General features: G+C 40.5%; 1 protein-coding gene and 1 pseudogene across 37 annotated transcripts in view; both read right to left on the reverse strand.

Moving 5' to 3' along the window:
* The window catches only part of SPMIP7 (sperm microtubule inner protein 7), a 63283-nt gene that overhangs the window by 24769 nt on the left and 15517 nt on the right, over window positions 1-22997 (reverse strand). For 32 of the 37 annotated variants that reach the window (XR_012014374.1, XR_012014375.1, XR_012014382.1 and 29 more), the window contains 4 exons: window positions 6784-6860; window positions 3496-3771; window positions 2517-2655; window positions 937-1004 (listed from right to left, as the gene is read on the reverse strand). Coding sequence is in view for 25 of the 37 variants with exons in the window: in XM_072791744.1 (XP_072647845.1) it covers window positions 937-1004; window positions 2517-2655; window positions 3496-3771; window positions 6784-6860 (560 nt within the window). In the remaining 12 variants the exon portion in view is untranslated. Of the gene's footprint in view, window positions 1-936; window positions 1005-2516; window positions 2656-2990; window positions 3182-3495; window positions 3772-6783; window positions 6861-22997 lie in introns of those variants that run through there. The other 5 variants (XM_072791750.1, XM_072791747.1, XM_072791749.1 and 2 more) reach the window with 3 other exon arrangements.
* Window positions 6872-11322, reverse strand: LOC140613580 (2-hydroxyacyl-CoA lyase 1 pseudogene; annotated as a pseudogene).

Consider the following 22997-nt stretch of genomic DNA (forward strand, 5'->3'; position numbering starts at 1 on the left):
ACAGATGTGAACACCCAAGTGATGACCTACAAAAAAATGATTATTGTCTATCAGGTAAGTGTAAGTGAAAATGATAATAAAACACAATTTCATACTCATAAGATTAGAATTTTTTTTAGATTTGAAATTCCAAACCCCGGCCACAATGCACACTTATGGGAACTCAAGCATTGCTAATGGTTTAGTTTATGCATACGACTCATCTGGAGAAGAATGTGCCAATACCTGGAATATAAAGAAATGCACACCTCTTGATGTAGCAGTTGTAGACATAAATATGTATATGTAAAATCTAGAAATAGTTTTGTGCTTGGGTACATGAAGAAATGGAAACATTGTTTCCAACTGCAATAAAATCAATAAAATAATTAAATTACGAGAATGGAGAAATAAATTGTGGTATATCCATACAACACAAAACTATCCAGCAAGGAAAAAGTGAGCACCTAAAAATCTAAATGCCAACATGCATAAATCTCACAAACGCAGTAAAAAAAATGTTTTTGTTTGTTTTTAAGAGAGAGAGCATGTGTATGAGGGCAGAGGGGCAGAGAGAGAAAGAAAATCTAAAGCAGGCTCCACACTCAGCACGGAGCCTAATGTGGGGCTCGATCTCAGGACTCTGAGATAATGACCTGAGCCAAAATCAAGAGTTGGACACTCAACCAACTGAGCCACCCAGGCGTCCCATTCATAGTTTAAATTGTAAGGAAGGTTAAGAAAAAACAAGAGAAAGCAGGCAACACTGAACAACTGAAGGGGACTTGGGTTCTCTTTCCCATCACGGGGATGGAAACCTGAGGTCTCTGGAATGTTCTCCAGAGGATATGCCCCTCAGCCCCTCTCTAAGCCATGGACTAGAGCACCAGACATATTAATGACGAATCTGTGAGAGTAAAAAATTTAGTGATAAGAACACAAGGAGATAAAACTTACAAAGTAACTGGCTTGACCGGTGCCAAGAATGACCTTGTTTGAAATCTGTCCCAGAGTCCACCAACCATCTAAAATCAGCATCAAAATGAATGACATATTTAATGAACAAGTTATTGTCATTTTTTGTCTATAAGCTCCGGTGGTCTTAACCATCCCCACCGCGTGAAAGGCAAGCCTCAGTCTCACAACGGAAGGCACTCCCCAGGCATCCTTAGCAACTCAGGGGTTTGCTCCAGGACCCCTCCTGCTCTCTGCTCTGCTCTCAGACCTGTGGTTCCCATTTGTTTTCCCATAGCTGGAAGCTGCCTCCTTATCCACCTCCTTTGGTTTGAGGCCCTGCAAAAGGTCTGATTTGGGTTTTCGTCCCAGAAACTATGCTCATTAGATCTGCTTTGGTCCACAGTATTCATATACATAATTACTCTCCTCTTTAACGCCATGTGTTAAACATGGTAAAGAGCTTCATCGTGAGAGATGGTCCTGGGGCTTGTCAGGCCTCTGAGGGATGAGGAACAGAGCAAAAGGATGAGAGATTCAATGCAGGTCGGAGGTGCACTGCAAGCACAGAGCAGGGCCATCTAATCCAGGGTCGGGAGGGCAGGAGGGAGGTCCGAGAGAAGACCTGAGTCACAGGACTTGACCTGGAGAAAATGAAACGCTGAAGGTAGTGGGACACTGTCTGCAAAAGACGTGGAGTGAGGAAGAGCGCGGATTTCACAGAGGCTCAGCGTAGAGCACTGATTTCACTTTACAGAAAATGACGGGTTTCAATCAGTGGAGTGATAGGAAGTGATTCACGATTTAGGAAAAGTACCCTGGCTGTAGTGTGGATAGTGTGGTAATTCGTGTGCTGAGTTCTTGACGTTCAGAAATGGAAACTGAGGGGTGCCTGGGGGGCTCAGTCAGTTAAATGTCCAACTCTTGATTTCTGGTCAGGTCATGATCTCAGGGTCATGAGATGAAGCTCCGCATTGGGCTCCGTGCTGAATGTGGACCATGGCTGAGATTCTCTCTCTCCCACTGTCCCTCCCTGCCCTCTTTTTCTAAAGAAAAAAAATATACAATATAATAATATAATATAAATGAAACCATACATCTCTGGAGACGATCACCTCAGCTTTGTTTTGCTAGATAGTAAGAGCGCCGTGACTCACGGGTTTCCCCATTCTGTCTCAGAGCACAGGGGTTAGTTCAAGATTCAATTTCAAGAACTGTTCTGGACACAGGTTCTCTGGTGGAATCATAACTGTTTTTCCATGCCTTAGTCACCATTTACTCCTCCTTGTGCATTTTTGATTTTTGAGATGGAGGCAGTCTTTAAATGAATTTTTTTAAGAAGTCCAGTGTAGGTAATACTGAACTATTTGAGGTCACTGATGACTTTATGGTTATGGCACTTCCAGTCCATAAATGTATACATCTCCTTGTTCTTTCCACAATTCTTACGATAAAATGAGTATTTGGGTTTTGGCCTTCAGCTTAGAAATAAATGCATGGTTGCAAAAATGCAACTATATATATATATATTTTTTGGCAAAGGCATTATTATGCACACACGACTGAAGTCCCTACTCACCGACCTGGGTTATTGCCAGGGCCCCTTCATATCTTTTCAGTGTAAAACACTGTGAAACCAGGTCAGCAGCTTTTTCCACCGTTGTTTCTTCTGGATCAGGTTTTGGTGGTAGCATCTTGTCCCAAGGAACAATTTCATATGCTCTGTGAAATGATTAAGGACATTTTATGAAAAAGGCATATTCAGATGGCATGAGCCCCAGCATTGTCATGCAACGTGGCGGGTAGATTTTGAGGTGTCCCCCACGATTCCTGCCCCCTTGTTACATATCAGACACAAGCCCCTCCCCTCTGCTGTGGGAGAGCAGATGAGAATGACAAGATGTCACTCCCACGATGCTTAGTTGGCAACTTTATACGGCCAAGCGGTTGTGCCTACATAGTTAAGGTTCCCGATTGGTTGAATATGAGTTAATCAAAAGGTGGATTCTCCTAAGTAGGTGACCCAAACAGGTGAGCCCTACAAGAGAGACACACACACAGCAGACATGCTTCAGCTGGCCTTAGAGAAACGCCTCACGAAGGGCGCGTGGGGCCCAGTCGGTTAAGCATCCGACTCTTGATTTCGGCTCAGGTCATGATCTCAGGTCCTGGGATCGAGCTCATCGAGGAGCCTGCTTCTCTCTCTCCCTTTGCCCCTCCTCCTCTCTTTCAAATAAGTAAATAAAGCCTATAGTAAAAAAAAGAAAAGAAAAAGGAAACACTTCACGAGCCCAGCTGCTGGAACGAAGTGCATTGGGCTTCTGCAGGGCGAGCTGCGCCCCAGCCTCGTGGAGGACGCGGATCCCCGCCCGGGAAGCTCGGGCCCTGAAGCCAGCTGGGCGCCGGCACTGCCACGGCCAGCGCGAGGTTTCAGGCTGGTGAGCTGTGGTCACAGGCCGCGTGGCGGTAGGAAACCAGTGCCTTTAATTATCCGCATCTCCCAGGTCGCGCACAGACACTGCCCTTGACTTTGGCAGCAGGGCAGGAAGGCCATCGACTTACAGGTAAGCAGACTGTGGCTCCTGGTGGCGGGAGTCAAGACGCAGGTCTGGGGCTCCGCCCGCAAGAGTGGGCCACGCTCCCGCGCCCCCGTGATCCCAAGTCACAGGGCCTGCAGCGTGGTGCCAGGAGGCCAGCCACGCGGGTGAAGGAGCGCCGGGCGCACAGGCTTTACAGCTAACGGTACCGCCTTGGATTCTAAGGCGCGGAAGTTCTGTGGTTTCGGACACGCAGAGACGCAGGACACATGCAGCTGCGTCGACTGCCTCCCATTGAATCCTGAAGGAAAACCAAACAGCTCTCGTTCCAGGGGCCGCACCGGAGGGACAGACAGACGGATGGCCCGAGCTCCGGCAGCCCCAGCGCCAGCGTCCCGCCCCCCAGCGCACCCAGCCGAAGGCTCCAGCCATCAACGAGCCTTCTCCTTCTCGTAGTCAGTTTGCAAACACTGACTCACCAGTGATCCTCATTCCCTTGACTAATTCTTATTCAGAGATTATTATGTTTCAAGTACTGTGCTAAGGGCTTGGGATGAAAGAGTGGATAAGGAACAACATAAAAATTATATTTACCGCATAAAATGATACGAGGATTCATTAAATTAATATTTGTGAACCTAAATAGCACAGCGATGGCTCCACACTGGTGGTCACTGGTGTGCATATGCTTTCAACTCACTCACCCTGAAATGACCGTGGCCTAAAGAAAGGCTAAGTCTTATGAAATAGTTTTAATTGTGGCAAAAGCTTAAACGGCGCATTTTTTGGATATAATATCTGAATGGTTCTGTGAGCTGAATTAAACCTTGCAAGATGCATCTCTGTTTGAGCCTCTGATACATTCCACGAATATTTTATAGAATTTTCCATCCAGGTTATACAAGTTTGTTTTTCCTAAGAAAACTTTTATAGGATACTTTTTAAAGAGACTATCGAATAATGTGATGTCATACTTTGTTTCCTCAGAAATTCCTAGGTTCATGAGCAAAGCATCATGAGTTCAGCCAAATTAGTAACTAAGAGGACCGCGGAATTTTTTCTGAGAGACGCCAAGATGTGAATACGATAGAAAATGAAATGAAAAGGGGATCCCTGGGTGGCGCAGCGGTTTAGCGCCTGCCTTTGGCCCAGGGCGCAATCCTAGAGACCTGGGATCGAATCCCACGTCGGGCTCCCAGTGCGTGGAGCCTGCTTCTCCTTCTGCCTGTGTCTCTGCCTCTCTGTGTCTCTCGTGAATAATAATAATAATAATAATAATAATAATGATAATGCCAGAGAGGAAATTAGAGGCCATTTCCTTAAAATCCTTCATGTTTAACATGAGAAAGTTGAGAATCCGGGGTCTCACCAGTGGCCCCCAACTGGGAATGCTTTCTTCAGAGCTCTTTACTCAACTTGTTCTAAAATTCAGAAACCCAGATCCATACCATGTTTCTTTCCCCTTCCTTCCTTCCTTCCTTCCTTCCTTCCTTCCTTCCTTCCTTCCTTCCTTCCGGGAAACTCCCTATTCCTGAGGACACCTTGTGAAGCCTGGGGGTGTGTGTGCCGTTGACATGCAAGCGGCCCAGGAAGCTGGTGGCAGAGGCTCGCCTGCTGAGTCCAGCGCCCCGGAGGGAAGGATTTGGGGGGACCCAGCGCTCTGGGGCACCCACCCAGGTGGCCGGCTCCCCGGCCTCGGGGCAGCCACCCCTCTGCACCTGCCTCCCCGCTCTCTGTTGCTCTGCTGCCTTCAAAGCCTCCCCGGGCCACCGAACTCATCTGCTCCCGGGCTCGTGGCCCTCGGCCCTTGGCAGCTCCGCGCGCCCCTCCAGCACCCTAACCGAGCCCGCCAACGCACGTCCCTAAGCCCAGAGCCCCATGCTTCCCTCCGGTAGCTCGGCCACGGCACCCTGGCCCACGGCCCCTGGCCCACAGCCCCCGGCCCAGGGCCGAGGCCACCGGCAGGTGTAGCGTCCCCTTATCCGGCCCGTCTGGCGCCGAGCCCGGGCGTCTCTCTCTGGGCCCGGGCCCCGCCGCAGCTATGTTGCCTGCTGACCCGGCGACCTCGGTCCGCGCTGCTGTTCGGCCTGGAGCCCCATTGTTCTTGATCCATCTCCTCTAGGCCCATCCCCTCCACCTGGAAACCGTGCTGCTCCAGCCCAGGTGCAGGTACAGGTGCAGCCCGAAGCCGCAGGGCCGACCCTCCCGAGGGCGCCCTCCTCCCTCGCCGGCGCCCGCCCTGCCCGTCTGTCCTGCCCTCAAGTCCCTCCGGGGAGGCCCCGCGGCTTCAGCTGCTCCCGGTACCCGCGACCACGGGCTCCAGGCCCTCCTTCCCCCGCTTCTCCCCCTAACTCCCGCTGGTCCCACCCTGCTCCAGGCCCTGGGCCTTGTTCTTCTCCGGCCCGGGCGCACCCCCCTCCAGCCTTCCGGGCCCTCTGTGTCCCCTCCACCTGGAGAAGGGCCACCGCAGAGATCCACGGATCGCTCCTTCGGGAACGCCTTCCAAGCCCTCTCAACGCCCGACCCCGGAGGAGGGCCCAGGCCTCCTCCCCTAAGGACGCCTCCCAGCCCTGCCCGTGCGCCCCGGATGCTCTCATCCTGTTCCAGCTGCTCCCTTCAGCTGCCAGACTCATCTGAGATGGGAGCTGTGTTCAAGTCCAGCGTGCGCTTGCGGCCCACCTCCCTCTAGAATAAGAGCTCTTGGGGCAGGGACAGCCTCGTCCACCATAGTCCCAGGTGACGCTCACGGCCCAGGGCACAGACACCCAGCAAGCGCTGCACGCGGCCGTGCTCCCAGTAAACCGCCTCCTTCAGGCCCTCCTGCTTTTGTTTTCTGTGCTGCTGTACTCTTACCTCCTCCCCTCTCTCACCATTTCCTTTCTGCTTTGGATTTATTCTTCTATTAAACACAGTTTTTCTTTAAGACTCTCCTTGACCTCCTTATTTTAGCCGTCAATGTGAGTATCTGCGTCTGATGTTCTCTGCATTACTCACCGAATCTGGGCCATGGTGGACACAAAGAGGATGTGTCATGAAAGGAGGCATAGAAACAATTCATTTTTCCAATTTTTAGTATCTTTTAAAAAGCTTGATTTGTTTATTTGAGGGAGGAGGGGCAGAGGGAGAAAAGGGAGGACAGGGAAAGTCTCAAGGAGACTCCCCACTGAGCACAGAGCCTGAGGCGGGGCTCCAGCCCAGGACCCGAGATCATGACCCTAGCCGAAATCACCGTCAGCTGCTTACCCTACTGAGCCCTCCAGGTGTCCCCAGAAATACATTTTTAAATCAAAATTCTACTGGGAAAAATGCTTACTTTTGTGTTGAGGACTTGTAAAATGAGTCCTTTGCAGTGTATTTCCTGTTTGGTTGTGGAAGCGGTTCTCCATCCTCCTAGAAGGTGTGAATAATAAGTTAAAGGGGATCACAGGAATCACATATACGGGGGAAGTGCTCCCTCCCTGTTTTCTACGCACCATGCTTCCCCCCTCCCCTCTGCTTTTCTCCTGTCATGGTACCGGTTACCCGGTGGGTGGACCAGGTTTAATACTGCCCACTTCCCTCAATCGCCTTGGAAATTTGCCTTCCTTGTATAATCTCCTAGTGACTAAGTTAAAATTTACAAAATGTGTGTTCAAGTTCATGGGAAAGTCACTTCTTTAGGAGAAAGCTCTTGAATTGTAAATGTTGCCAAATGATGTTTTCAGCACCATGTAATTCAAACATGTTAAAAAGTCTCGTCTGTCTTGTCTTCTAATGATAGGACATTAGTGCGGCACTATTTCCCTCTTCCTTTCATCTTATTTCATTAAAATTACTTATTATTATAACATTTATCATTACTATCTTTAAGGATTACTTATTTAAAGTTTCCACAATATTTTATCAGTGGTTCTCTGCCTGCTTTTGCTTCTTGGATCCTATTTGTTTTTTTTCTGCTGCTTCCATTCTCTTTGGCTGAAGTTCTACTTTTGGTAATTTTTTCAAGGGTATGAACTTCTTCTAACTCAGCTTTTTAACTAACTCATTCTCACTTTTCTATACCATTCTGTTTGAATTTAGAATTCCAGTTTAATGGTTATGATTGTTTAGTAACCTAAATACGTATTGACTTCTGGACTGTTCTCCTTGCTTTCAAGAGCATGGAGTATGACTGGCTGCAGGTATTCTGTGTCCGCCCACCCCCACCCACTCGTAGTATTTAGGATATTTGTCTTGGTTTTCCTATGGAGGAAATTTGTTCAGGAGAAGACATATCTCTTTCATCTGGCTTAAGACTTCCTGTGCTTCTCTAATCTGAGAATGCATAACTCTCACCAGTTTAGACGAGTCTCCATTTTGGTCTCTTTATTGTCAGTGGATTCACTTTATTTTCTTCTTATGAAGATCCCATTAAGCAAATACTAGGCTTCCTCATTCTGTTCTCCACGTGTCCTAACTTTTGCATCTCTCCATCCTTAAATTCCCCTTCTAGCCTTATCCACTTTCCTGTTCACCACACTTCCTTCTTCCCATTTCTAGTGTCTGTTTAAACTTGCATGTCATATATTTTTTAATTTCACCAAGGCTACATCTAGTGAAATCATGTAATATTCTGCTAGTAGGATGAATCATGCATAATTTTTTCACTTAGAATTGTTTTCTAAAATTTTTTATTGGTACAATAATTTTGACATTTTAGTAATTTTGCTGTGAAAAATGAAATTCCACCTTACAAGAAAGAGGACACTCTTCAAGACCACTCCGTGGCATCTTTAACTTACGTATCAGAGCAAATCAGCCAGTGAAAATCCGGGGCCTTCCATATGGCTCGTGGTTTAGTCAGATATTGGTTAAGAGAGGGTTTAGGTGTGTCTGCCAAACTGCCTCAGTGATTTTTGGAGTTCTTCAGGTTTTGTATAACTACTCTTTGCCTCCAAATGCAGTCATAACCGGCTCATAATGTGAGTTTGGAAGAAGACTGACTGGAGGGGCCACCGGAACAGCATCTTCAGATTTTAACATCTCATTCCAAGTGTTTGCATTGAAATTTTGGTAAATTCCATTGTTGATCACCACCCAAAGTACAATGGGCAAGTTGTACATGCCGGTAGTTGCCACTTCCACGCCAGAAAGCCAAATGCGCAGTCTCCTTCCACACAGATGGCCCGCTGCCCTGGGTTTCTATCTTTAGCCACTATAGAGGCTGCACTGGAAGATCTCAGACCAACTCCCATCGTTCCAAAAGTACTCGCATCAAGCCTATGATGGGCAAGGTCATTCTGAATTTGCTCCTTCACTCACCAAAAAACAGTTTCCAGGTAGTTGTTCTGGAACATGGTCAAATGCTGTGTAATAATTCATAGGCAGGGATTTGGGGGAAGCTAATTCCTGTGCTATTTTGGCCCATTGGAGATTATCCCCAAGATGGAGGGGGCACCCTCTGATATTCCTACACCAGAGAAGAGAGGCAAGTTTCTTCCATCTTAAACTACTGTGATCCTTGGGATGCAGCCTCCTTGCTCTTCATTTTTCCTCTCAGAGTTTTCTCCACTTGCACTCTGGAGGACACTACCACGGTGTTTTATAAAATTATCCTAAAAGCTGTCGAGGGACAGCGTTTATGTCTCCTAGCAAAGTCACAGCAGGCCTTACATTTTCCCCTAATTCTGTACAGATACCAGCCGTATGATATCACTCCTATGTGGAATTTAGGAAAAAAACCAAACAAGCAAAGGGGAAAAAAAGAGAGAAACAAACCAAGAAACAGACTCTTAACTCTGGAGAACACACTGATGGTCACCAGTAGAATGAATTATATGGATTGATTTTTTAATGTTAAGGGCATATTTTCACTCCTGGGATAAACTTCACTTGATCATAATATATTATCCTTATAAATTACTCATTTTGATTTGCTAACACTTTGTAATCATTTTTGTGTCTCTGTACATGAAGAATATAATTTCTGTAATTTCCTCTTTTTTTGTAATGTCTGTGGTTTGGGAACATTACGTTAAGTTGGACTTCTAAAACTAGCTGGAAAGTGTTCTTTCTTCTATTTTCTGAAATAACTTAGATTGATGTGATTTCTTCTGAGAATGTTTGACAAAATTCAGCAGTGAAATCATCTGATCCTAGTGTTTCACTGCGGGCAGCTTTTTGATCAGAAAAATTAAATTTATTTAATACACTGGGGGCACTCATGTGTTCTATTTCATTTAGTAACGATTTTAGTAAGTTGTATTTCTAAAGGGATTTGTTCGTTTAATCTAAGATACTAAATGAACTGGCATACGGTAGTTCATAATATTTTATTTTGCTTTGCGAATCAGCAGTAATAAACTTTTTCATTTCCAATGTTGGTAATATGTGTTCTCTCTCTTTTTCTTGATCATACTAATAAAATAACTATCACTTTCATTGATCTTTTCAAAGAAACAGCTTTTAGCTTTAAGTTTTCTCTCTTAACATATCTTTTCTCTTTTCATTGATTTCTACTCTTATCTTTTTAATCTGCTCTCTTCTTTTTGTTTTAACATTCTTCTGGTTCCTTAATCATTAATCTTGAATTTTCAGAACTTCCTTGTTTCGTAATATAAGCATAAAAGGCTATTTTTTTTCTTTTCAGCAGACTTCTAACTGCATTATACAAGATTTGATAGCTTATATTTTCATCATTGTTCAACTTAAAACATTTTCTAAGTTTTCTTATGATTTCTTCATTGACCTTATGGATTATTTAGAAGAATGATTTTTAATTTAAAAGCATTCGATGTCTTTCTAAATATCTCATGGTTATTTATTTTTAATTTAACTCTGTGGTGGTTTAAGAACACAAATAGAATTATTCCAATACATTTAAAGATATGAAGACTTGTTTTATGCTCCAGCATATGATTATGATAAATATATCATTTGTATTGATATGCTTTCTATTCATTTACTTTCAGCCTATTTCTATCTTCATATTGAAAGTGTACCTCTTGTCAATCACATAGTTGTATCTTGCTTTGTTATCCACCCTGATAATCTCTGCCTTTCAGCTGAAATGTTTAGTATATTAGCATTTAATCTAACAATTGATATATTAGGATTAGATGTACCATTTCATAATAGTTGTCTATTTGTCCCAATGTTTCTGCTCCTCTGTTCCCTTTTTCTTCCTTCCTTATATTATTGAAATGAGTGGGGTCTTTTAGAATTCCAATTTCTGTCATTGGGCGGCTCTTTAATGATACCCCATTATAGTACATTTCTGTGTTTTAGAGATTAAATTAGATGTCTTTAACTTTCCACAGTCACTTGGGAGTTGATATTGTACCAATTCACATAAAATGTACAAATGTCACAACCACTAGTCCATTTACCACACCTCACCATTCCTTATTCTATTAGTTGTCACATATACTATATCTACATTCATAATACACTTCAGAGAACAATATTAGACTCCTGTTTTAAACAGTTATGTATACTTTAAAGAAATTAAAAGGAAAAATAATCTTATTAAATAGACAAGATTTCTTGTAGTGCATGTTCATTGTAAATTTACTTCCTTCATTTTTCTCTTCTTGCAAATTTCGTTACATAATCTTTTAATATGTTCAATATAATGAGGCCCCCAGATTCTTCCAGGTCCTAATCCCTGGAAATTGCATATGTTATCTTGCACAGAGAAAGGTAATTTGGATTGCAGATGGATTTAAAGTTGCTAATCAGGTGAATTTAAAATCGGAAAATTGTCCTAGACATTCAGATGGGCACAAAGTAATCTTAGGGTCCCTAAAAGTAGAAAGTCAAGGCAGAAGAGTAGTCAGATAAGGGAAGAACTCAACCTGCCACTGCTGGCTTTGAAGATGAAGACAAGACCCATGAGCCAAAGGATGCAGGTGGCAAGAAAATGGGATTCTACTTAAGAGTTTCTAGAAGAAATGCAACCTTGCCAACATCTTGATTTTAGCTCAGTGAGACCCATTTTTTACTCTGACCTCCGGAAGTATAAAATGCTGGATTTATATTTTCTTAGCCACTGAATTAATGTTAATTTTTTATAACAGCAGTAGAAGACCAACATAGCCTTCATCATTGAAAGTGAGAGTTTCTAGATGTAGTGTTCTTGTGTGATGTGTTTCTTTCTTTTTTTTTTTTTGTTTCTTTCTTTTGTAAATATGTCGCTCTACCGTCTTCTTGTTTCAGTAGTGTGATTAGAAAGAAGCCTGTAATATTTCAACTTATTTTTCTCTTGCTGCTCTCAAAGTTCTCTTCGTATCTTTTGCATCTGAATATCAGATGCCTGGGCTTTTTGAAAAAAATTTTGTTCTGTTTGGAATTCAATAGGCCTCTTGAAAATTGTAAATATATATCTTTCACCAAATTTGGGGAAGTTTCAGTAATTATTTCTTCAAATATTATTTTCTGTTGCATTTTCCTTTACCTTTATGCTTGGACTACAATTAGTGTTAACTTTTTCATAATGTTCCATAGGTCTCTGAGATTCTTTTCATTTATTTTTTATTCTTTTTTTTCACCCTCTCCAAGTTCTATTTTTAAATCCTTAATATTTTCCTTGTCATAGCCTTCCTGCTATTAAGCCCATATCATTTCTATTTAAGATTTGGAAATTTTAGTTCTAAAATTTCCCTTTGGCTCTTTTTTTATATTCTATTTCCTTGATGAAAGTTCCTGTCTTGTGATTATGAATATATTCTCTACTATGTCACAGAGCACAGTTACAACAACTGTATTAAAATCCCTGTCTGGGGGTGACAGGATGGCTCAGCCAGTTAAGGGTCTGCCTTCAGCTCAGGTCATGATCTCCAAGTCCCCATATGCAGGAGCCCTGTGTCAGCTCCCTGCTCAGCGGGGAGTCTGCTTCTCCCTCTCCCTCTGCCCTCCCTGCTCCTGCGCTCTCTCTGTCCTTCTCAAATAACTAAAGTCTTAAAAACAAAAATCCCTGTCTTATAATTCTAGCATCTAGCATATTTCCATGTGTGCTGATCCCATTTTCCATGGTTATTATATGTTAAATAATTTTGGATTTTTTAATTGGAGGTTGTACATTTTATGTGGAGAAGTCACAGGATTCTGCATTATTCCTGAGAGCATTTTGGGTAATAGTCAGATCTTAGGTCAGTACCTTGTTTGCCTTTGACAGAACTGCTTAGGGTCTGTTTTGAGCAGATAGTCCAGGGATCAACTGGACTTGGGCTGAGTTCACACATGGAACTATGGCTCCCTCTCCAGGTGCCTCCTGTTCTGGAGTCTTTCCTTTCATTCTTGGGACATGCTCCATTCTTCCATCTCTTTAGGTAGAAAGACAGAGATTTCTATTGAATTTGTAATCACTCCAGTTTCCTGAATGTAGCCCACCTTCCACAATGGGAAAAGCACCCTGAGTTCACCATCTAGGGTTCAACTCTGAAATTTGCCTGATTTTGTTCCATCACCAGGGGTCTTGATCCAATGGATGGGTATTTCATCAGAGTCTGCAGTTGTTATTGGTGGGAGGGTTAGGCTCTTAGGAGCTTACTCTGCCACAGAGGAAGCAAAAATGTTTAATGATGTATTTTAAGAGAAATGCTTGATTTTAAAGAATCTTATTTGTTTCTTTTTCATATCTGCCTCTTCTTTTCCTTAAGTCCTGTTCTTTCCTTAGAACTTCTATTTCTCGAAAATTAATGTGTATTCAGATGGCTCTATTATCTGAGGCTCTTTGGGTGAGAGGTCCTGCTCTGTCATACCTGCTGATATTGTCTCACAAATGACCCTTTTCACGCACAGAGTATGATTTTGACTGTGATTTGGTTTAGTGATAGTTTTTCCCTGTGGGATCTTGCATGTTGATGCCACTTTGTGGAAATGTTCCCTCAGAGCATCGTTTATGGTTTCTGGATACAAAATCTTTTCTTCTTTTTTTTTTGATTTTAGAATGTGGCATTCCCACACTACATGTGTACTAAGAAATCGTGATCCATGTATCCACGTGGTACAGACCAAAGTTTCTATTTCCTCATGAATAAAATGCTGAATTTTCCCATTTATTGTCTTGGTCAGATGGCCAACTTCCTTCCGGTGTGTAAAGATTCATTCAAATTCCTACTCTTTGCTGAGATAGGCCTTGGTAGTACCTGTATTTACACAGAAAACTCAATTCCAAATATCCACCATGAGATTTCAGATGCCTGTTCCTATGTGGATATTCAGATTCTAGCCCATGACTCTTTGGCTTTTAGCTAACCCAATTTCATTCCCCATTTCTATAGTAAAAGAAGCTCATTTTTATTTGGACCCAGGACCTTAGATTAAAAATGAGTTTTTCACAATTCCTTTGCAGCTAGTGCAATATTGAGTTCTGCCAACATCATTTAAAGTGCTGTGTCCATTTTCTGGAATAAGTCTTTAAAAGGGGAAGATGTCCCTCTTTGATTTTGCTTCTATCCTATCCTGATGCCCAACAGAATGTGTCTAGGAAAATATCATAGACTAGATCTGCCGGCTAGTCCAGGACCTATGGATTGTTACGTAAAAGAGAAATGAATTTTCATAGTGTCCCAACTGCAACATATTTGGGTCTCTGTTCTCCAAAGCTGCATCCAACACAAATGTAATTTAAGCTGCACATCTATTTTTAGAACTGAACTTTCTCTTCCTTTTGGAAACTGGATCTTCCTCTCTCTCCTCTTGCTTTTGAGCTCAGCTAAGTATTAATTTTAAAATATATGCAGCATTAGAACATATCTGTAGTATTTCCATGTGGTGATAGGAGGTGATAGGGAGGATTTGTGGGAAAAGCTCATTTTTTGATAATTCTGAAAGGAAGCTTCTTAATCCTGAATTCTAGAACTGTGAGATTTACATACAGGAAAAGGTGTAGATTTCTACTGTGCGATTTAACCAGTTTGACTTAAATTAGAAAGTCATATAACCAATACCTCAGGCAAAATATAGAATGCTTTTGTCATCTCTCCAAATACTTCATTTCTACTTTCAATCAATCTTCACTCTCTGTAGGCTGCCACTATTCTATTTTCTATTACTAAAACTTAGTTTTTGCTTGCTCCTGACCTTCATGTAATTGGAATCAGGAGGTATGTACCCTTTGAGCCTGACTTTTTTTGTGCTTATGAATATTGGCTCTTTAACAAGGATTTATTTATTTATTGGGAGGGGAGGGGCAGAGGGAGAGGGACAGAGAAAAGTCTCAAACGGACTCCTGCTGAGCTTGGAGCCAGACACAAGGCTCAATATCCTGACCCTGAGATCATGACCTGAGCTGAAATCAAGATTCGGACACTTAAGCCACTGAGCACCCCAGCTGCCCCTTAATATTGGCTTTTAATATTGTTAAGCTTCTCCCATGTTCTCTGGTCTATATCAGTGGTTTACCCTTTTGTTTTTATTGAATACTATTCTGTTCTATGATCTATTAATCCATTTTCCTTTTGATTGATTTTTTTGTGTACATATTAATTAAGCTGCTACAAGCATTCTTGTACAAGTTGTTTTGTGGACACAGACTTTGATTTTATTGGGTAAATACTTAAAAATAGAATTACTGGGTCCTGGGATAGATGTGTCACTTTATAAGATACACCAAAAGTATCAGAAGTCCAGTTGCTCTCCGTCTTCACCAACATACAATGTTGGCAAGCAACTTTAACTTGAAAAAAAAATCATTTCAAATTATACACATATTAAAAAATACTGAGGCAAAGAATTATTTGCTTGCTTTTTTTACATCATACTAACTTCCTGATGGTTTTCAAGCATCTTAGTTTTAGACATTCTGGTGGGTATTCAGTAGTATTTTGTTTTGGTTTCTATTTGCACTTCCCTCACAACTGAAAATGTTGACCACCTTTTCATGGGCCTATTGGACACATACATCTTTTTTCATGAAACATTTATTTCAGTCTTGAGGGATTTAAAAAAATCTTTTTGCTATGAAGTTGTGGCAATTCTTTATATATCCCGGCTCACAGACCTTTGACAGATATTGCAAGCATTTTCTTCCAGTTTGTGGTTCACATTTGTGTTTTCTTAACAGTGGTCCAAAGACCAAAAGACTTTAATGTTAACAGAATGAATTTTTTCAAAGCATAGTGATTTTGACATCCTCTGTGAGAGATTTTTGCCAACCAACGTTGCAGATATTTTATCTTGCATTTTGTTTTAGAAGCTTCTTCCAGCTAGTTTTTCAGTTTAGGTCATTGACCAGCACAAAGCAATTTTTGAGAAAGGGATAAAGACTCCTCTTCCACATGGATGTCCAGCTGTTCAGAGACTATTTGTTGAAAATATTGTGTGTAAACCATTGAACCGTCTTGTTACTTTTGTGTAAAACCAGTCTATTTCTGGACTCTCAATTCTTTTCGGTTGATTTCTCTATTATTACACCAAAACAATACTGTCTTTCTTGCAGCATTACAGTGGGTCTTCAAATCAGGTAGATTAAGTTTCTTACTGCATGATTTTTTTCAAGATGTAAATTAATGTAAATTTCAGAGACAAAAGCAACTTTGCACAAAAAAAGCACAGAAGAATTATGTTAGGGAAAGCACTGCAACTATTTGGAGCTTAATTTGAATATTGATATCTTAAAAAACACTGAATTTTCCACTACATGAAAATGATCTATTTCTGAATGTTGTTAGGTCTCCTTTTATTTGTCTCAGCATTTTGAGATAGTTTTTAGTGCAGAGCTTTGAATATCTTTTATTAAATTTTTCCCTAATGTTATAGTTTCTAAAATGTTATTGTAGTGGAATTTTTATAATCTTATTTTCCACTTTCTACTCACTAGAAAAAAATTATTTTTTTTATATTTTGGCTTTCAATCATTGACAGAGATAATAATAATATATAAATGTATATTTAAATTCTGTTAATACAATAAATCGCATTCATTGAATTCTGAATGGTAAGCCAATCTTGCAATCTTGGGATAGTCTCTACTTCATCATGATGTATTATCCATTTTATATATTGCCAAATTTAACTTAATCAAATATTATTAGGTATTGTTTTGTTTGTTTGTAGGTATATTAGACTATAATTTTTTGTTGTAATATAGTTTTTGTATTTTGGTGACAGGGCTCTGTTGTCCTGAAATCTATTATTTGGATATGATGATATTATTTCTCCCTTAAATATTTTACCTTATTCATTAGTAAAACTACCCCAGTATAGAGTTTTCTCTGTAGAAAATGTCTTGATAATCAATGCAACTATTTTCATAGACACAGGTCTATTGAGGTTTTCTCATGTCAGTTTTGGTAAGTTGTGTTTTTAAGGAATTTGTTTTATCTAAGTTGTCAACTTCATTGGCATAAATACCATTTTTTAATAAAAAATAAACTGTATTGAGGTATAGTGTACTTGCAATGAATGTAACCCATTAACCCATACAATTTGATGAATTATGTACAACCACTCATAACACACAATATTCAGAGCGTTTACATTTTGCTAAAAGATTCTCATGCTCCTTGGCCATTCACATCTACCTCTCATCCCAGGCCAGGGCGACAGGTGGTCTATTTTTTTGTCACTCTGTATTGGTTTGAATTTTTAGAATTTCATTCAAGTAGAATCAGTGGTATGTAATATTTTGTTTCTGACTGCATGATTTTGAGATTCATTCATCTTGTTGCATGTATCATTAGTTTGGTCCTTTTGATTGCTAACTACTATTCCATTGTATGGATATACCATATCTGTTCATTCTTTCACATGCACATAAACATTTAGTTTCCATTTTTAGACTGTTATAGAGTAAAGCTGATTTCAACTTTAATGTCCAAGTTTTTGTGTGGACATATATTTAAATTTGTCTTGGCCAAATATCTAGCAGTGGAATTGGCTGTTACATGACTGGCATAGGTATATGTCAATCTTACAACATGTTTGAGAGTTTCCAAAGTAGTTACCATTTTACATTTCCCAGCATCAGTGTGTGAGTCCCACTGTTCTGTATCCTTGCCACACTTGGAATTTTCAGTTGTTTTAATTTTAGCCATTGTAAGGATATATGATATTTTAAATTATATTTACTGATAACTCAGCATGTTAAGTATCTTTTCACTGTTTATTTGTCATTCTTCTGCTGTGTATGTGTGTGTGTGTGTGAGAGAGAAATGTCTGTTCAGATCTTTTAGTCATCTTTCATTTGGGTTGTTCATCTTGTTATTACTAATTTTAAGACATCTTTATATGTTCTAGATATATGATTGTGGATATTTCTCCCATTGTTTCATTTTCTTAATGATGTCTTTTAAAAATTCAACTATTTCAAAAAGTTTTATAATCTTAATTTTATGTTGAGGTTATTATCCATTTTAGGTTATTTTTTTGTATATGGTAATGTAGTAAAACTTTTTGTATATGGTAATAAAATAAAACTTGACTTTTTTTCTCAGAAGGATATCCAGTTGTTTCAGTAGTTTTCTTTCTCCATTAAAATATCTTGGCACATTTTTTAAAAAAAAATCAATGGCAATGCAGGTAGAGGACTCTGTTCCTGGACTATATTTCCCATTGCTCCATTTGTCAATCACTTTGTTAACTGGTATTGATTATTGTAACTTTATAGTAAGACTTAAAATCAGGTAGCACAAATCCTCTAACTGTATTCTTTCTATCCAAAATTGTTTTAGCCACTTTAGATTTTTCAATTCATAGAGATTTTATAATAGGCTTGTAAATTTCCACAAAACAGCTTCTTAGGATTTTGATAGGGTTTGCATTGAATCTACAGATCAATTGGAGAAGTATTACTATATCAACAAATCCTCCAGCCCATTAACCTGGTTTATTTTCCACTTATTTATGTCCTTGTTAATTTATTTCACTCAGTAATGTACCAAAGTTTTCAGTGGAAAAAAAAATCATGTATTTTATTAAATCTTATGTGGTTCTTGGTATTACTGTCAATGGAGTCTTTTAAACTTTCATTTTCTAGTTGTTTGCTTCTTATATGTAAGATTACAATTGATTTTTGTACATTAACAATAAGCCTATGTCTCTGATAAATTCAACATTACATCTAGCAGTTTCTTTGAAGATTTCTAAGGATTTCTTACAAATATCACATCAGAGGTGCCTAGTTGGCACAGTTAATTGAGCATCTGACTCTTGGTTTAGGTTCAGGTCATTATCTCAGGTTCCTGAGATCAAGCCCTGCGTCAGGCTCTGCACTGAGCATGAAGTTTGCTTGAAATTCTTTCTTCCTCTCTCTCTCCCCCTCCCACTCATTCTCTCTCTCTTTCTCTCAAATAAATAATCTTAAAAAAAAAAAACCCTCAATATCATCCTGTCATCTCTACACGAGATGGTTTTTCTTCTTTCTTTCCGATATTTATGGTTTCTATTTCTTTTTCTTGCCTTTTTGCAATTGCTATCTCCTCCACTAAATGGAAAATGGTAGTGATGATAGCAGACACTTTTGTCTTCTTCCTGATATTCAGAGAAAGACATTTGGTCTTTTTTCATCATTTACTTTAGCTTCAGGTTTTTCACAGATGCTCTATATCACATTGAAGATGTTCTCATCCAAGTCTAATTTGCTGAGAGTTTTGATCATAAATGAGCATTGATTTTTTTCCCTTTAGTTAATGATACTTTTGGTCATTTCTGATCCTTTGCTTCTCTGTATCTACTTGACAAAGAACTTGTCCAATTCCACATAAATACAGCTAAGATATTGATTTTGATTCCACTGAAACTACAAAACAACTTAATAAGAGAATACACAAGGTTTTCCCATCTTACACTTCTATTTCTATTTAACATGGTTTTCTTGTAGTCAGCATATATAGTTAGGCATTGATTTTTTTTATCCAACATAAAAATTGCTGACTTTCAATTTCATTATATTAAATTGTAGCTAATATAACACCTGACGTAATTTGGTTTAAATGCAGCTGTATTTACTGCTTGTTTCATCTTTTTCTTTTCCTTTTATGCTACTTTCTTTTGTATTATTTGAGGTGTTTTTTTCTTTTTCTTTTTTTAAAAGATTGTATTTATTTATTCATGATAGACAGACAGAAAGAGGCAGAGACACAGGCAGAGGGGGAAGCAGGTGCCCTGCAGGGAGCCCGATGTAGGACTTGATCCCAGGACCCTGAGGTCACACCCTGGGCCAAAGGCAGACGCTCAACTGCTGAGCCACTTGGGTGCCCCGTTTTTCTCTTTTTCAAATTTCATTTTGTTTCCTCCTACTAGCTTATTGCCTATGATTGGTTGATTGATAGATTAGCTTCTAAGTCACTCTAAGACTTATACATCTTTAATTCTAGGGTTTAAAGGATAATATTACACCACTTCATGAATAGTGTAAAAAATTACCATAGCATATGCCTATTTTCATCCTTATCTCCCTGGTGCTATTGTTGTACAATTTAGGTCTGCATGTACTGTACCCACAAAATACGTTGCTACTATTGTCGGTTTAAGCATTCAATGATATTTGAAATTCAAAGAATTTCAAAATGAAAAATAGCATTTTCTATTTACCTACACATTTACCATTTCTCTTGACCTCAATTTCATTCCATTGTACAAACTCAAATTTTCACAGACACTATATTCTTTTGTCTAAAGTACCTCCTTCATGTCTGTTGGCAATAGATCCCTCAGCTTTATTTTTCTGAAAATGTCTACTCTTTCTTTTTGAAATTCGTTATTGCTGGTTAATGTATTCTTTTTTTTAAGAAGATATATTTATTTGAGAGAGAGAGAGAGAGCGCAAGCAGGAGAGGCGCAGCAGGAGAGAGAGAATCGCAAGCAGACTCCATGCTGAGTGTGGCACCTGACGTGGGACTTGAGGTCACCACCCTGAGATCATGAGCTGAGCCAAAACCAAGAGTCGGATGTTTAACTGACAGAGCCACCCAGGCGTCCTGCTGGCTAATGTATTCTTAATTAACATTTTTGATATGTAAAATATGTCTCCAAATTCTTGTAGCATGCACAGATTCTGATAAGAACCTGCTGTCATTCTTGTATGTGTTCCCCTGTATATAACCCATTTTTTTCCTCTAGCTGTTTTAAGATGTCCTTTTTCCTTTTTTTAAAATTTTTATTTATTTATGATAGTTACAGAGAGAGAGAGAGAGAGAGAGAGAGGCAGAGACATAGGCAGAGGGAGAAGCAGGCTCCATGCACCGGGAGCCCGATGTGGGATTCGATCCCGGGTCTCCAGGATCGCGCCCTGGGCCAAAGGCAGGCACCAAACCGCTGCGCCACCCAGGGTTCCCTAAGATGTCCTTTTTATCGCTGTTTTCCAACAATATAATTTATGTGCATGGTTTCCTTTATCTTTATACAGCTTGGCATTTGTTGAGTTTCTGAGGTCTGTGGATTTAAAATCAGTTGGGAACAACATTGGCCGTTGTTTCTCCAAATATTTTTCCCACTTTCTTTTTTTTCTGTTACATGTGTATTAAACAGTATGATATCATCCCACAGCTAACTGATGTTTTATTTATTTGTGTTCTATTTCATTTTGGATAGTTGCAGCTATGTTTTCAACGTTACCAACCGTTTATCCTGCCGTGTCTGATCTGCTCTTAAAGCCATATCCATTCATGGGTCATTTTAGACCTTGTGTTTTTCGTGTCCAAATGTCCTCGAGCTTTGTTTATGTTGTGCATTTTCCCCATCTCCACAGTTGTGGTTTCCTCTCCCACCTGAATGGATGGGACATATCTGCAGTGGCTGTTTTATATCCTTGTCTGCTGTTCCTTCACATCTACTGCTTCCAGGTCCGGTATTTGACTCGGTGTTCCTCCCGACTAGGGGTGATATCTTCCTACTTCTCAGTGTGTAAATTACTTTCTTTTGAGTACTTATGGGTTTTTGAGTACTTGGGTTGTTGGTTGCTAAAGCTTGTTGTATTCTTAGATACTGTTAGGTTATGTTCCAGCACAAAGTTAAGGAATCAAAATCAGCAGGTGCTTTTCACACCCTGGGGCAAGTCCACGGAGACACTGGAGGGGGGCTAACAAAGTGTTCTACAAGTTCCCTCATCCAGCCTGCGGGGGCCCGACCCGTCCTCTGCCCTGTCCAAGCTTCAGAGAGCGACCACGACCATGCAGCGCTCCACAGCATGGGCCTCCTCCCCGCCAGTCGTTTCTTTCCTGTTGGCACTGCACAGAGCACTGCTCGTGGACCTGCACGCCCTTTGCACCAGCTCTCCAGAGCTCTGTCTCTGCGGCTCCCTGCTCTCTGCGGCCCTAGTCTGCAGACTCCGGATGCCTTGGGCTCCCAGAACTCCAATCTCAGCCTTCTCAACTCAAGAAGGCATGGGCTTAGTTTCCCTGGACTGAAGCTTGGAAACTGCCTACAGGCAGAGAGCGAGTGACACGCTTATTTTCACATGCTTATTTTCCCTCTGGGATGCCAATCCTTCAGTGTCCGGAAACTGTTATTTCTCATATTTTTTCCAATTTTCTATGTGTTTAAGGCAGAAAAGTAAATGCAGCACCTGAAACTCCATCTCCTCTACTTCATTTATATCTTTTCTTATTTATTTTTAAAGGTTTTTTTGTACTTTCTTCTGGTTTACTTTGCTGTTCATTTTCTAGCTTTGGAGAAGGGACTGTCACTCACCAGGAGGGTGCTCCCAACACCTATGGGCAGAAGTCAGAATGCTGCTAGTTATTCTACATTGCACACAGTAGTCTTTCATGGCAGAGAATTTTCTAACCCAAAATGTCAATGGTTCAAGGTTGACAAACCCTGGTTGAACCTACTAATTCTATTCAATTGATTGGTTTTTTCCTTCCGGGGGTTCCACCGACATGGATACCATTTCTCCTTTGACTATCTTTCATCTCAATCAGTTTCACATAGATATTTTTAGTGGATCCATCTCCTTTTTTCTATTGGACTCTTTCCTGCCTTTCCTCAATGTCCCTTCTTAACTTTTTTTATAAAGATTTATTTATTTGAGAGAGAGACAGAGAAAGAGAAAGGGAGCACATAAGTGGTGGTGGAGAGGCAGAGGGAGAGGGAGAAAGGCTCTCAGCAGACTCCCCACTTAGAGCAGAGCCAGACACGCTGCTTGGCCTCAGGACCCTGAGTCATGACCTGAGCTGAAATCAAGAGTCAAATGCTTAACCGACTGAGCCACCCAGGCGCCCCTGTCCTTCTTTAAATTTTTATTTGAATCTCTTCTCTTGGGCTGTGTAATTCTTAATTTCTGGATGAGTTTTCCATTTCTTTCATTTTTTACGGTCAATTCTATTTGTATTTAATTTTTGAATTTCTGTAGGAAGGCAGCTTTTCACATCCTCAAATGCTTGTTTGAAACATATAATTCAGTTTGGAGTATTACAGCACAGTTTTCTTCTGTTTTATAGATGATTTGGTATTTTGTGTTCTTATCAAAGTATTTTGGTTCTGACTCTGATTCTTCTTTTCGTTGAAGTATTTTGATTCTCATTTTCTGTGTTGTTACAGTTTCCTGGGAAGAGGTATATCCTGTTTTCTTCCCTTCCCTTGGTGGAAGTTGCTGAGGTTTGCAATATTCTTAGTTCAATGCTG

This window comes from Canis lupus, chromosome 21 (assembly GCF_048164855.1).
Source record: "Canis lupus baileyi chromosome 21, mCanLup2.hap1, whole genome shotgun sequence".
Lineage (NCBI taxonomy): Eukaryota > Metazoa > Chordata > Mammalia > Carnivora > Canidae > Canis > Canis lupus.